The 14,494-nt window shown below is 38.2% G+C and overlaps 2 protein-coding genes across 2 annotated transcripts; both read left to right on the forward strand.

Moving 5' to 3' along the window:
• The first annotated feature begins 425 nt into the window (after positions 1-425).
• On the forward strand, positions 426-1,667 carry LOC146510611 (odorant receptor 131-2-like). The gene has a single exon (XM_085173978.1). The coding sequence runs from the start codon at positions 528-530 to the stop codon at positions 1,497-1,499; it is 972 nt and encodes a 323-aa protein (XP_085030104.1). The 5' UTR covers positions 426-527; the 3' UTR covers positions 1,500-1,667.
• An 8,279-nt stretch (positions 1,668-9,946) lies between these two features.
• LOC146510612 (odorant receptor 131-2-like) lies at positions 9,947-11,172 on the forward strand. The gene has a single exon (XM_085175695.1). It carries the CDS (start codon positions 10,033-10,035, stop codon positions 11,002-11,004), a length of 972 nt encoding a protein of 323 aa, XP_085031821.1. The 5' UTR covers positions 9,947-10,032; the 3' UTR covers positions 11,005-11,172.
• The last annotated feature ends 3,322 nt before the right edge of the window (positions 11,173-14,494 follow it).

Consider the following 14,494-nt stretch of genomic DNA (forward strand, 5'->3'; position numbering starts at 1 on the left):
ATGTCCATAGGAACATGAAGAGGTAGGTGGAAAGATGCCGGTAGGAAAGCTGCAACCAGCATCTGCATTCTTACTCTTAACTCCTACTCTTAATTATGAACTATATTCTTATTTGTTGCATATCATTTCATACAGTAAATGTTAGTTATTGTAATAATGATGTTCATGGCAATGTCAGAAAAAATGCTTTAAACAATATGGAATCAACTATAGGCTATTAATGTATTACTCCTATACTATAATGTAGGAGGGAGGTTGTAAGTAAACTGGAAAAAAATAATGCAGACATGTGATAGTCACATGAAAAGGTGTGACTACAGAGCGTATATACACAATGTGTGGGTAAGAAAATCTTGCTGTCCAGTGCCATTTGGCTGAAAGCAACCACAGCCCTCTAACCTATTAATTTCCTGCAGGAGGAGGATGAGCTAAAAGGAGCTTTGTGGATCTTTCTGTTTTAAATGTTGGAATACTTTTTTGTGTTTTATTTCCACTGAAGATGTTAAAAACTGAATTTCTTTATTGAAATGTTACTTGCAAATCTGTCTCTGACCAATGTTGCTGCTAACCAGCAGTATCAAGGGGTTTTGGAAAGAGTTTTATTTTCCACTCTGACTACACTGCCATGTTGTTTATTTCTCTTCATTAATGGAATCATGCTTTTTACTTTAAGGAGTAAAGCTTTGTTCTGTGAGACGTCGCGATACATTCTCCTGTATAACCTTCTGTTTGCAGACACAGTACAGATGGCACTGAGTCAGTTATTGTATATTATTGCTGCTTGTAGGATAACACTAACATATCCTGTATGTGGTTTTCTCACCATGCTTGCCAATCTTACAACTGTGGTCTCTCCTGTCACGCTGGTGGTGATGTCTCTGGAGAGATATGTCGCTGTGTGCTACTCACTGAGGCATGCTAGCATCATCACTATCACCAACACAGGTGTGGCCATCATTGTGATTTGGGCCATCGGTTCACTAAATATATTGACTCGAGTTCTTCTGCTGTTAGAGTTTCCTTTTGAAGCCCTTGATAGTCTGCAGATGAACGACTTTTGCTCTAAATTAGCAATGCCTGGTGGGTCTATGTCTGATGATTACGACAAAGCCTTCACATGTGTTCTGTTTATTTCAGCAAGTGTGGCAATCACAAGCTCTTATATTGGTGTTATAGTAGCAGCCAGGTCGGCCTCCACAGATAAAGCTTCAGCCCGTAAGGCTTGTAACACACTGCTGCTACATCTGGTGCAGCTGGGTCTCAGTCTTTCTTCAACCATTTATAACCCACTACTCACAGCACTTGCAAGAGTTTTAACAAGGATAGTGTTTGTGCGCATCCAGGTTGTTTTTTATGTTTGTATTTTCATTTTCCCCAAATGTCTGAGTTCACTGATTTATGGTATCAGAGATCAAAGCATCAGACCTGTGCTCATATATTATCTTTGCTGTCGACTGAAATACTCAGTCATACAGCCGAGACTGAAGGCTGTGAAATAGAGAGTTAGTCAGAGTGTACACCACGCTTACAAGCATACAAACCTCAAAGTACCGTACTGCAATTCTGGATAACTCCTTCTGTTACTGACTTGACTTTTGAATTTTTATTGAAAACCATACAGTTGTCAAATGACACAAGTGAGGAATTATTTGCTGCTGTTTACTAAAGGAACATAATTCTTTATAATTCTCTCAAATTATTACATGCTTTGGTAAAACAGGAAAGAGCGTCACATTTGTTTAACCCCGTAATCTGTGTACAGCCACTCTATCTCAAGCACTGCTCAGGCAAAGAAAGTGCAGCAATTTTTAATTAGATGTAATTGGCCTACATTTGTGCTACTTCTAAACCTGCAGTTTAGCCTTGGAATTACTGTAGGTGTCCTAGAGGGTTTTCTTTGCGTTCCAAGTTGTGCAAATAAATTTAGCACTTGGGAAAACTAAAGGTGCTTTGTGTTGGTAAAGTTGTTCTCTGCTATCAGTCTTGAATAATTTGGTGAATTTTCAATCAACAAAAAGTCTTAAATAGTTTGATCAAAGACTTTTTGTATATTGTATGGTGTTGACCCCATTACATAAAGCGCCTTGAGGTGACATTTGTTACTTTGTGATATATATATAGCTGTACTTTTCTTATTTACAGCTGCCAAAATGGCATACTGGCAACATGTGAGCATACCTTAAATAACCCAGCCTTACAGGTCTGCAGTTGAAAGCTTTTATTCAGGCAGCAGTGTGAGGTGAAGGATTCTCTGCAAGATACATGTAGATGTCACCAAACAGGGGCTGGGGGAGAATATGGATCACGAGTCCCCGAAATGTGTAGTTTCTCCTTTTTTCCATGAACAGATGATCTGAGTGGTCTTGATTCGGGACAGGTGAGATTTTTATTCTACTGGACAGCTCATGTGTGAGTCAGTCATGTGACTGAAAACTGTGGATTCAAAATTGAAAAACAAAACAAAAACAAACAAACAACGAGAGAAAGGTTGCTGCCATTGGATGAGGTGGAAAATTAAGTTATAATGTGCTAACTTTGCAGGGCTTAACATATGTTCACATTAAATAATGATGGTTTGTCAATGCATGAGATGACTGTTGCTGTGGTTTGGTGCTATATAAATAAACTACTTACATTTACAACATTACAATAATATTACCTATTAGATTTCAATAATGTATCCACCATTTGAGTTACAGCACAGTCCTTTTCTACAGTTTCCATATCTTCTCTCTCTGCTTATATAAGCTTATATTATGAAATATGTGATGAATAGGACAGAAAAAAGAAACTATGAAACTCATTACATGAGTTTTAAAACAATCATTTGTCATTCTTATTTCTTTTTAAGTTCTCCCTGTTACCAAAGAACTTGCTCAAAGGGGGTCATACAGCTGTTGGTCTTTTTATGTTTTCACTGTATCATTGTCAGGCCTTTACCTTACAATATGAATTGCCTTGAGCCAACTGTTGTTGTCATTTGGTACTGCCTAAATAAAACTGAGTGGGGGTGTCCTATCCCAGTCCTCGAGATCTACAATTCTGCAGCTTTAAGATGCATCCCTACTCCAACACAGCTGAATCAAATTATCTCTTCAGCATGCCATCAAGTTTGGCAAAGGCCTGATAACAAGCCATTCATTTGATTCAGGTGAGTCGGAACAAGGATACATCTAAAAGCTGCAGGAAGGTAGCTCTTGAGGACTGGGATTGGACAACCCTGTCCTATAGAAACTCATTCCCATCACAAAATACACACTCTACTCTTTTTCAAATGAGAACCATGGCCTCAGACCCACAGGTCCCGATTCCTGTTCCAGCTGCTTTACATTGGCTTAAAATTGCCCTAGGTAAAACTGGAGGTCATTATTAAGAAAGTCAACAACCCCTGCAAAAAGCAGAGACAAAATCCTGAGGTCGCAAAGCTAAACACCATTTACGCCTGGGCCGGATTCTAGACAAGGAAATAATTAACAGAATGACAATCACAACGGGACAGCACTGGCAGATACCCACCAGGAATGAATCTGACTTATTGCCAGCAATGCAAACTAAGGTCTCATTGTGGTTCTCTAGGGAGCTAATAACCTAAAACAGCTTTAATACCCAATATTTCTAAAAGACAAGCCAAAGGATCCCCTGAGGGATGCAGTAAAATGCCTTCTCTGAATCTAAAAGGCTCAGAGAGAAACTCTCTGGTCTCAGCATCTAGACCCAAGACAAAAACCGCATTGTTCCTCCTGAATCTAAGTTTGACAAACAAACAGTGGTGTGGTGGAGACTAGGGGTGGATGATTGATTTATCAATTAAGGAAGGTGCAACTTCACTCACATGGACGACCGAGAAAATGGACTATTCAATGCACACACACCCTCACACACACACACACACGCACACACACACACGCACACACATGCACACACACACACACACACACACACACACCCTCTCCCACAAACACTCTCACACACACACACCCTCAGAAACACCCTCACACACACACACCCTCACAAACACTCTCACACACACACACCCTCACAAACACTCTCACACACACGCACACCCTCACACACACGCACACCCACACCCGCACATGCACACCCTCACACCCGCACACCCTCACACAAACACCCTCACACACACACACCCTCACACACCCACAAACACTCACACACCCACAAACACTCACACACACCCACCAACACTCACACACACACACCCTCACCCACATACACCCTCACACACACACGCACACCCTCACACGCACACCCCCTCACACACACAACCCCTCACACAAAAACTCGCTTAAGACCCATTTGGGGTCGCATATCTCAACTCCAACCCTTTGGGGACACCACTTTCTGTATGGTTTAGAAGCAAGCCAGCAACTCAGTTTTACTCCTCCAAGACCACAGAAATAAAAAAAATCCCTTAAAATGACTTCACTTCCCTTTTGGGTCTTCAGCAATACACACATACACAAGTTATTTTATGTCAGTTTTGGGGATATTACTTCCCTTAAAGGCAATTCCTTCAAAGTACAATGTAAGGTTAACTACCCAATCTAACAATAATCTAAACAATAATTAAGGTCTCCATTTATCTTGAAGAAATCTAAACTATGTCCAACGTCTCGGCCACAGAACAATTTAAATTTTTCATTTATTACTATTGTGTTGTTTTGAGAGTTTATATGCACATCATTAATGCAGAGAAACTTGGATAAAAAAATCATCTGTACTATTGAGTGTTTGTTACCAGCAAATTGTAAGGCAAGAACTTTGCTTCCAAATATGTTCACTGGGAAGAAGTCCCTGGTCCCCTGTCTTCATCTTGATCTGTTTTCTTATTCTATTGTGTTTTTGTTGCCTCCATACCTGAAAGAAGAGACTCAATCTCATTGCTTGAGGAATCCAGATTTTGCAGATCAATTTTTTTTTTTACATTTCAGGCATTTCTCATGATGCGGCTTCAGCTTGGTTAGTCTTGAGTAGATAAACATAAGTTAAATAGGCAAACATTAGACAGTTAACCTAGTTTTTATATTCCATTTAAACTAAAAAAGAAATTTCTAATTTCAACTATGAATTGTTAACACAGATAATTTGTACACAATTACTAAGGGTTCATTTGATTTGCAGAAACTATCCAAACTTTTAAGCAAACCTATCATAAAAGATTTAATTTAATTATTAATAAACACACTGCTTTAACCTACATTAGAACCAATCAAATTATCCTTTACCTCAGGGCACCAATAAGTACAGTATTAAAGATCTGTGAGTGATAAGACAAGCTGTACGATTTTAGAATGGATATCTTAATTTTAGCTTTCACTGATGTTACGAGTACATTTAACATGAATAACAAATAGACAAGAGACAATTGAAAACTGCCAAAAAAGATGACTCTTATGACTTCCATGGACATTTCTTAAAAAAAAAAAAAAAAAAAAAAAAAAAAATGCACTGTGTTAACCTGAATGAGGATAATCAAAAGGATATACATAAATGAAATTGAATTGAATTGAATTGATATATATATATACAGTGATCATTAACTGATCGTCATTAACGATCAGTGACCATTAGCGGTTTTGTCACTGATCTCAAAGGTAGATTAATACTAAATACAGAAATATACCTCCATTTAAAAATTGCAAAAACATATCCAACTATAGTTATTGGTACACCTGACTCTTGTGACTTTTGGGGACGTTTCTAACACAAATACACTCCGATTTAACCTAAATGGGGACATTCAATGGGAAACTTCCCTTAGGGAACTGGTAAATACAATGAACTCTGATTATTAAACATATGCATATGTTGAGGTATGTGTAATGATTTGGGGGATGGATTGCTTTATCTTAGTCCTCATTCTGATTGGTATTTGTTTCATATTTCCAAATCTTAGACATAATGAAGGATTTTACAACATAACCCTTACTTGAGTGTGGGAATCATTGATAAATTGTTCTCCGACTTCATGGGTAGGTTTATACAGAAAATAGGGACATGATACCATTTAAAAAAATACAAAACCATATCCAACTATAGTCACTAGTATGCCATATTCTTATGACTTTTGGGGACGTTTCTAACACAAATACACTCCACTTTAACCTAAATGGGGACATTCAAAATCCTGCAGCTTATTTATGTTTCTTTGTTTCAAAATAATAAATTAATTAATTAAACAAATAACATAATATTCCTTTTTGTGAAGCTTATTTATTTTTTCCGTTTCATTAGCCTCTCTTAATTAAGAAGATAATCCTCATTGTTAGCTTGCACATGAAAAACTTAAGGATGCTAATAAACATCCTTTTTTATTTTAGAATCATAAAGGCATAAAAAAAAATCAAATCCCCTAAAATATTGAAAGTTTGGTTCATTTAAACATGCCTTGATTTTTAATCCAAGACATCTCTGAATGTGTAATTTATACGTGGCTATCTTTTTCGGGCTAATTAGCTCAAGTCTTTTTTTTCCAAATTATCAAGGGCACATCTAGCAAACCAGTATTAGCATTTATTACTAAATAACTTTCTTACATTCAAACAGAAAATGCTGAAACTTTTCAGCAGAAACCTTAAGATATAGGTATAAGAAACTAAAAAAGTTTTAATCACTTTTCATACCTTTAAAGCTGCTCTACATGGTGCTGCTTGCACACACCTCCATGGCTTTTTCTGTCATGATCCATATTCAATGACCATAGTCTTACACAGTTTTTGATCAGCTCTTAAAGAGACTTTGGTGAGAATTAAGTTTTATGCCATATGCTTGTGACTTTTTATGCTTTTTAGGCAGTATTTTACATACTGCCTAAAAGGTATTAACATTGAAATTTAAATTTAGCTCAGCTGTTTCACCAAATTTTGGATCCCTGCACCATTCAACAGAAATTCAAGAAACATCTTAAAGATGTTGCAATACAAGTATCAAGAATTTAGAGTAATTTATGTCAAGCTGCATTTCAGAAAGTAAATATGAACCTAAAGTGCTCCATTATTTGATGCATCTGCTTCACATCATGCCAAATAATTCTTTAAAAAATATTAAAACTATTTATATCATAATTACGTGAAATATGACTCTTTTGTATTTTCTAGTGTCTTCTTTACCCTTTGAAAATATAATCTACTTTCTAACAAATAGTCTACTGATTTCTATTATTTAGTCAAGAGAACAAATGTTTGTTTATATAAAACCATTCATACAAAAGAATGTTGAATAAGATTTTCAACAAAGATCAGTATATTAAAAGAAATCTTACACTATAATAATATAAGGGTTAGGGAGAGGTAATACACACACAAAAAAATCCAAGAAATGTCACTTTTGGGGACAGTGGAATTTTTTGCAATTTCACACACTTCCACTAGGGGCAACATAGAGTTATACACAGATTGCAAAAAATTTGGGGGGCAATGTCATACACATACACAAAAAATCTAATAAATGTCACTTTTGGGGACAGGTGAGATTTTTGGATTAAATTATGTTTTAGAGCATGCTGAACGTTGTTAGAGGTAAATCTAATTGGGGACGGTGGTTTTGGTCCCCAAAGGGAGAGGTGTCCCCAATTGACTGGTGTGTGAGCTGATAGAAGTCCCCAATTTTGACACAATCAAACTCACACACCCTCACACACACACACCCTTACACACACACGCACACACACACGCACACCTTCACACACACACACACGCCCACACGCCCACACCCTCAAACACACACCCACACTCTCAAACCCACACACACACACACACCCTCACACACACACACACGCACACCAGTAGGAAAGCTGCAACCAGCATCTTGAAAGAGTAGTTGTCAAACAGCTAACAGATCATCTGCAGAGGAATGGTTTATTTGAAGAGTTTCAGTCAGGTTTCAGAGTTCATCACAGCACAGAAACAGCTTTATTGAAGGTTACAAATGATCTTCTTATGGCCTCTGACAGTGGACTCATCTCTGTGCTTGTCCTTCTTGACCTTAGTGCAGCATTCGATACTGTTGACCATAATATTCTATTAGAGCGATTAGAACATGCTGTAGGTATTACAGGTATTGCACTGCAGTGGTTTGTATCATATCTATCTAATAGACTCCAATTTGTGCATGTAAATGGAGAGTCCTCTTCACACACTGAGGTTAATTATGGAGTTCCACAGGGTTCGGTGCTAGGACCAATTCTGTTTACATTATACATGCTTCCCCTAGGCAGCATCATTAGAAGACATAGCATACATTTTCACTGCTATGCAGATGACACCCAGCTCTATCTGTCCATGAAGCCAGATAACACACACCAATTAGTTAAACTGCAGGAATGTCTTAAAGACATAAAGACTTGGATGGCCACTAACTTTCTGCTTCTTAACTCAGATAAAACTGAGGTCATTGTACTCGGCGCTGAAAAGCTTAGAAATATGGTATCTAACCAGATTCTTACTCTGGATGGCATTACCTTGGCCTCCAGTAACACTGTGAGGAACCTTGGAGTCATTTTTGACCAGGATATGTCCTTCAACGCACATATTAAACAAATATGTAAGACTGCGTTCTTCCATTTGCGCAACATCTCTAAAATTAGAAATATCCTGTCTCAGAGTGACGCTGAAAAACTAGTTCATGCATTTATTACTTCCAGGCTAGACTACTGCAATTCATTATTGTCAGGATGTCCAAAAAACTCACTGAAAAGCCTTCAGTTAATCCAAAATGCTGCAGCAAGAGTACTGACAGGGACTAGAAAGAGAGAGCATATTTCTCCTGTTTTGGCTTCCCTTCATTGGCTTCCTGTTAAATCCAGAATTGAATTCAAAATCCTGCTCCTCACATACAAGGTCTTAAATAATCAGGCCCCATCTTATCTTAATGACCTTGTAGTACAATATCACCCTATTAGAGCACTTCGCTCTCGCTCTGCAGGCCTACTTGTTGTTCCTAGAGTATTTAAAAGTAGAATGGGAGGGAGAGCCTTCAGTTTTCAGGCCCCTCTTCTGTGGAACCAGCTTCCAGTTTGGATTCAGGAGACAGACACTATCTCTACTTTTAAGATTAGGCTTAAAACCTTCCTTTTTGCTAAAGCATATAGTTAGGGCTGGACCAGGTGACCCTGAATCCTCCCTTAGTTATGCTGCAATAGATGTAGGCTGCCGGGGGATTCCCATGATGCATTGAGTTTTTCCTTTCCAGTCACCTTTCTCACTCACTATGTATTAACAGACCTCTCTGTATTGAATCGTATCTGTTATTAATCTCTGTCTCTCTTCCACAGCATGTCTTTATCCTGTCTTCCTTCTCTCACCCCAACCGGTCGCAGCAGATGGCCGCCCCTCCCTGAGCCTGGTTCTGCCGGAGGTTTCTTCCTGTTAAAAGGGAGTTTTTCCTTCCCACTGTCGCCAAAGTGCTTGCTCATAGGGGGTCATATGATTGTTGGGCTTTTCTCTGTATCTATGAAGCGCCTTGAGGCGACATTTGTTGTGATTTGGCGCTATATAAATAAAATTGAATTGAATTGAATTGAATCTGCATTCCTACTCTTAACTCCTACACTTAATTATGAACTATATTCTTATTTGTTGCATATCATTTCATACAGTAAATGTTAGTTATTGTAATAATGATATTCATGGCAATGTCAGAAAAAATGCTTTAAACAATATGGAATCAACTATAGGCTATTAATGTATTACTCCTATACTATAATGTTCAAGTTATCATGTCCCTGGGGCAAGGAGGGGAGTTGTAAGTAAACTGGAAAAAAATAATGCAGACATGTGATAGTCACATGAAAAGGTGTGACTACAGAGCGTATATACACAATGTGTGGGTAAGAAAATCTTGCTGTCCAGTGCCGTTTGGCTGAAAGCAACCACAGCCCTCTAACCTATTAATTTCCTGCAGGAGGAGGATGAGCTAAAAGGAGCTTTGTGGATCTTTCTGTTTTAAATGTTGGAATACTTTTTTGTGTTTTATTTCCACTGAAGATGTTAAAAACTGAATTTCTTTATTGAAATGTTACTTGCAAATCTGTCTCTGACCAATGTTACTGCTAACCAGCAGTATCGAGGGGGTTTGGAAAGAGTTTTATTTTCCACTCTGACTACACTGCCATGTTGTTTATTTCTCTTCATTAATGGAATCATGCTTTTTACTTTAAGGAGTAAAGCTTTGTTCTGTGAGACGTCGCGATACATTCTCCTGTATAACCTTCTGTTTGCAGACACAGTACAGATGGCACTGAGTCAGTTATTGTATATTATTGCTGCTTGTAGGATAACACTAACATATCCTGTATGTGGTTTTCTCACCATGCTTGCCAATCTTACAACTGTGGTCTCTCCTGTCACGCTGGTGGTGATGTCTCTGGAGAGATATGTTGCTGTGTGCTACTCACTGAGGCATGCTAGCATCATCACTATCACCAACACAGGTGTGGCCATCATTGTGATTTGGGCCATCGGTTCACTAAATATATTGACTCGAGTTCTTCTGCTGTTAGAGTTTCCTTTTGAAGCCCTTGATAGTCTGCAGATGAACGACTTTTGCTCTAAATTAGCAATGCCTGGTGGGTCTATGTCTGATGATTACGACAAAGCCTTCACATGTGTTCTGTTTATTTCAGCAAGTGTGGCAATCACATGCTCTTATATTGGTGTTATAGTAGCAGCCAGGTCGGCCTCCACAGATAAAGCTTCAGCCCGTAAGGCTTGTAACACACTGCTGCTACATCTGGTGCAGCTGGGTCTCAGTCTTTCTTCAACCATTTATAACCCACTACTCACAGCACTTGCAAGAGTTTTAACAAGGATAGTGTTTGTGCGCATCCAGGTTGTTTTTTATGTTTGTATTTTCATTTTCCCCAGATGTCTGAGTTCACTGATTTATGGTATCAGAGATCAAAGCATCAGAACTGTGCTCATATATTATCTTTACTGTCGACTGAAATACTCAGTCATACAGCCGAGACTGAAGGCTGTGAAATAGAGAGTTAGTCAGAGTGTACACCACACTTACAAGCATACAAACCTCAAAGTACCGTACTGCAATTCTGGATAACTCCTTCTGTTACTGACTTGACTTTTGAATTTTTATTGAAAACCATACAGTTGTCAAATGACACAAGTGAGGAATTATTTGCTGCTGTTTACTAAAGGAACATAATTCTTTATAATTCTCTCAAATTATTACATGCTTTGGTAAAACAGGAAAGAGCGTCACATTTGTTTAACCCTGTAATCTGTGTACAGCCACTCTATCTCAAGCACTGCTCAGGCAAAGAAAGTGCAGCAATTTTTAATTAGATGTAATTGGCCTACATTTGTGCTACTTCTAAACCTGCAGTTTAGCCTTGGAATTACTGTAGGTGTCCTAGAGGGTTTTCTTTGCGTTCCAAGTTGTGCAAATAAATTCAGCACTTGGGAAAACTAAAGGTGCTTTGTGTTGGTAAAGTTGTTCTCTGCTATCAGTCTTGAATAATTTGGTGAATTTTCAATCAACAAAAAGTCTTAAATAGTTTGATCACAGACTTTTTGTATATTGTATGGTGCTCACCCCATTACATAAATCACCTTGAGGTGACTTTTGTGACTTTGTGATATATATATAGCTGCACTTTGCTTATTTACAGCTGCCAAAATGGCATACTGGCAACATGTGAGCATACCTTAAATAACCCAGCTTTACAGGTCTGCAGTTGAAAGCTTTTATTCAGGCAGCAGTGTGAGATGAAGGATTCTCTGCAAGATACATGTAAATGTCACCAAACAGGGGCTGGGGGAGAATATGGATCACGAGTCCCCGAAATGTGTAGTTTCTCCTTATATCGTAGCTTTTTTCCATGAACAGATGATCTGAGTGGTCTTGATTCGGGACAGGTGAGATTTTTATTCTACTGGACAGCTCATGTGTGAGTCAGTCATGTGACTGAAAACTATGGATTCAAAATTGAAAAACAAAACAAAAACAAACAAACAACGAGAGAAAGGTTGCTGCCATTGGATGAGGTGGAAAATTAAGTTATAATGTGCTACATTAAATAATGATGGTACTGAACTTAATTACATTTACAACATTACAATAATGTTACCTATTAGATTTCAATAATGTATCCACCATCTGAGTTACAGCACAGTCCTTTTCTAAAGTTTTCCACAGTTTCCATATCTTCTCTCTCTGTTTATATAAGCTTATATTGTGAAATATGTGATGAATAGGACAGAAAATAGAAATTATGAAACTCATTACAAGAGTTTTAAATCAATCATTTGTCATTCTTATTTCTTTTTAGGTTCTCCCTGTTACCAAAGAACTTGCTCAAAGGGGGTCATACAGCTGTTGGTCTTTTTATGTTTTCACTGTATCATTGTCAGGCCTTTACCTTACAATATGAATTGCCTTGAGCCAACTGTTGTTGTCATTTGGTACTGCCTAAATAAAACTGAGTGGGGGTGTCCAATCCCAGTCCTCGAGATCTACAATTCTGCAGCTTTAAGATGCATCCCTACTCCAACACAGCTGAATCAAATTATCTCTTCAGCATGCCATCAAGTTTGGCAAAGGCCTGATAACAAGCCATTCATTTGATTCAGGTGAGTCGGAACAAGGATACATCTAAAAGCTGCAGGAAGGTAGCTCTTGAGGACTGGGATTGGACGACCCTGTCCTATAGAAACTCATTCCCATCACAAAGTACACACTCTACTCTTTTTCAAATGAGAACCATGGCCTCAGACCCACAGGTCCCAATTCCTGTTCCAGCTGCTTTACATTGGCTTAAAATTGCCCTAGATAAAACTGGAGGTCATTATTAAGAAAGTCAACAACCCCTGCAAAAAGCAGAGACAAAATCCTGAGGTCGCAAAGCTAAACACCATTTATGCCTGGGCCGGATTCTAGACAAGGAAATAATTAACAGAATGACAATCACAACGGGACAGCACTGGCAGATACCCACCAGGAATGAATCTGACTTATTGCCAGCAATGCAAACTAAGGTCTCATTGTGGTTCTCTAGGGAGCTAATAACTTAAAACAGCTTTAATACCCAATATTTCCAAAAGACACACCAAAGGATCCCCTGAGGGATGCAGTAAAATGCCTTCTCTGAATCTAAAAGGCTCAGAGAGAAACTCTCTGGTCTCAGCATCTAGACCCAAGACAAAAACCGCATTGTTCCTCCTGAATCTAAGTTTGACAAACAAACAGTGGTGTGGTGGAGACTAGGGGTGGATGATTGATTTATCAATTAAGGAAGGTGCAACTTCACTCACATGGACGACCGAGAAAATGGACTATTCAATGCACACACACCCTCACCCACACACACACACGCACAAATACGCACACCCTCTCTCACACACGCACACCCTCACATGCCCACAAACACTCTCACACACACACACACACACACGCACAGACACACACACACACACACACGCTTAAGTCCCATTTGGGGTCGCATATCTCAACTCCCACCCTTTGGGGACACCACTTTCTGTATGGTTTAGAAGCAAGCTGGCAACTCAGTTTTACTCCTTCAAGACCACAGAAATAAAAAAAATCACTTGAGATTTTCATTTTAAGCAACATTTGTTCAGACAGTATTTTTACCTTCCCATTGGGGACTGGGAATGTTTAATGAGTAGAGTCTTCAGCGATACACAGATAAATAAACTATTTCATGCCACTTTTGGGGACCTTACTTCCATTTGGGGTCTTCAGCAACATACACATACACAAGTTATTTTATGTCAGTTTTGGGGACCATACTTCCCTTAAAGGCAATTCCTTCAAAGTACAATGTAAGGTTAACTACCCAATCTAACCAATAATTAAGGTCTCCATTTATCTTGAAGAAATCTAAACTATGTCCAACGTCTCGGCCACAGAACAATTTAAATTTTTGACTGCATTTAATACTACTGTGTTGTTTTGGGAGTTTATATGCACATCATTAATGCAGAGAAACTTGGATAAAAAATTAAAAAAAAAATCATCTGTACTATTGAGTGTTTGTTACCAGCAAATTGTAAGGCAAGAACTTTGCTTCCAAATATGTTCACTGGGAAGAAGTCCCTGGTCCCCTGTCTTCATCTTGATCTGTTTTCTTATTCTATTGTGTTTTTGTTGCCTCCATACCTGAAAGAAGAGACTCAATCTCATTGCTTGAGGAATCCAGATTTTGCGGATCAATTTTTTTTTTTACATTTCAGGCAATTCTCATGATGCTGCTTCAGCTTGGTTAGTCTTGAGTAGATAAACATAAGTTAAATAGGCAAACATTAGACAGTTAACCTAGTTTTTATATTCCATTTAAACTAAAAAAGAAATTTCTAATTTCAACTATGAATTGTTAACACAGATAATTTGTACACAATTACTAAGGGTTCATTTGATTTGCAGAAACTATCCAAACTTTTAAGCAAACCTATCATAAAAGATTTAATTTAATTATTAATAAACACACTGCTTTAAC

Source organism: Neolamprologus multifasciatus, chromosome 10 (genome assembly GCF_963576455.1).
Source record: "Neolamprologus multifasciatus chromosome 10, fNeoMul1.2, whole genome shotgun sequence".
Taxonomy (NCBI): Eukaryota; Metazoa; Chordata; class Actinopteri; order Cichliformes; family Cichlidae; genus Neolamprologus; species Neolamprologus multifasciatus.

Bases quoted from the DNA above. Each gene is read 5' to 3' on its own strand.
- LOC146510611 (XM_085173978.1), top strand. From the start codon at position 528: ATGTTACTTGCAAATCTGTCTCTGACCAATGTTGCTGCTAACCAGCAG.
- LOC146510612 (XM_085175695.1), top strand. From the start codon at position 10,033: ATGTTACTTGCAAATCTGTCTCTGACCAATGTTACTGCTAACCAGCAG.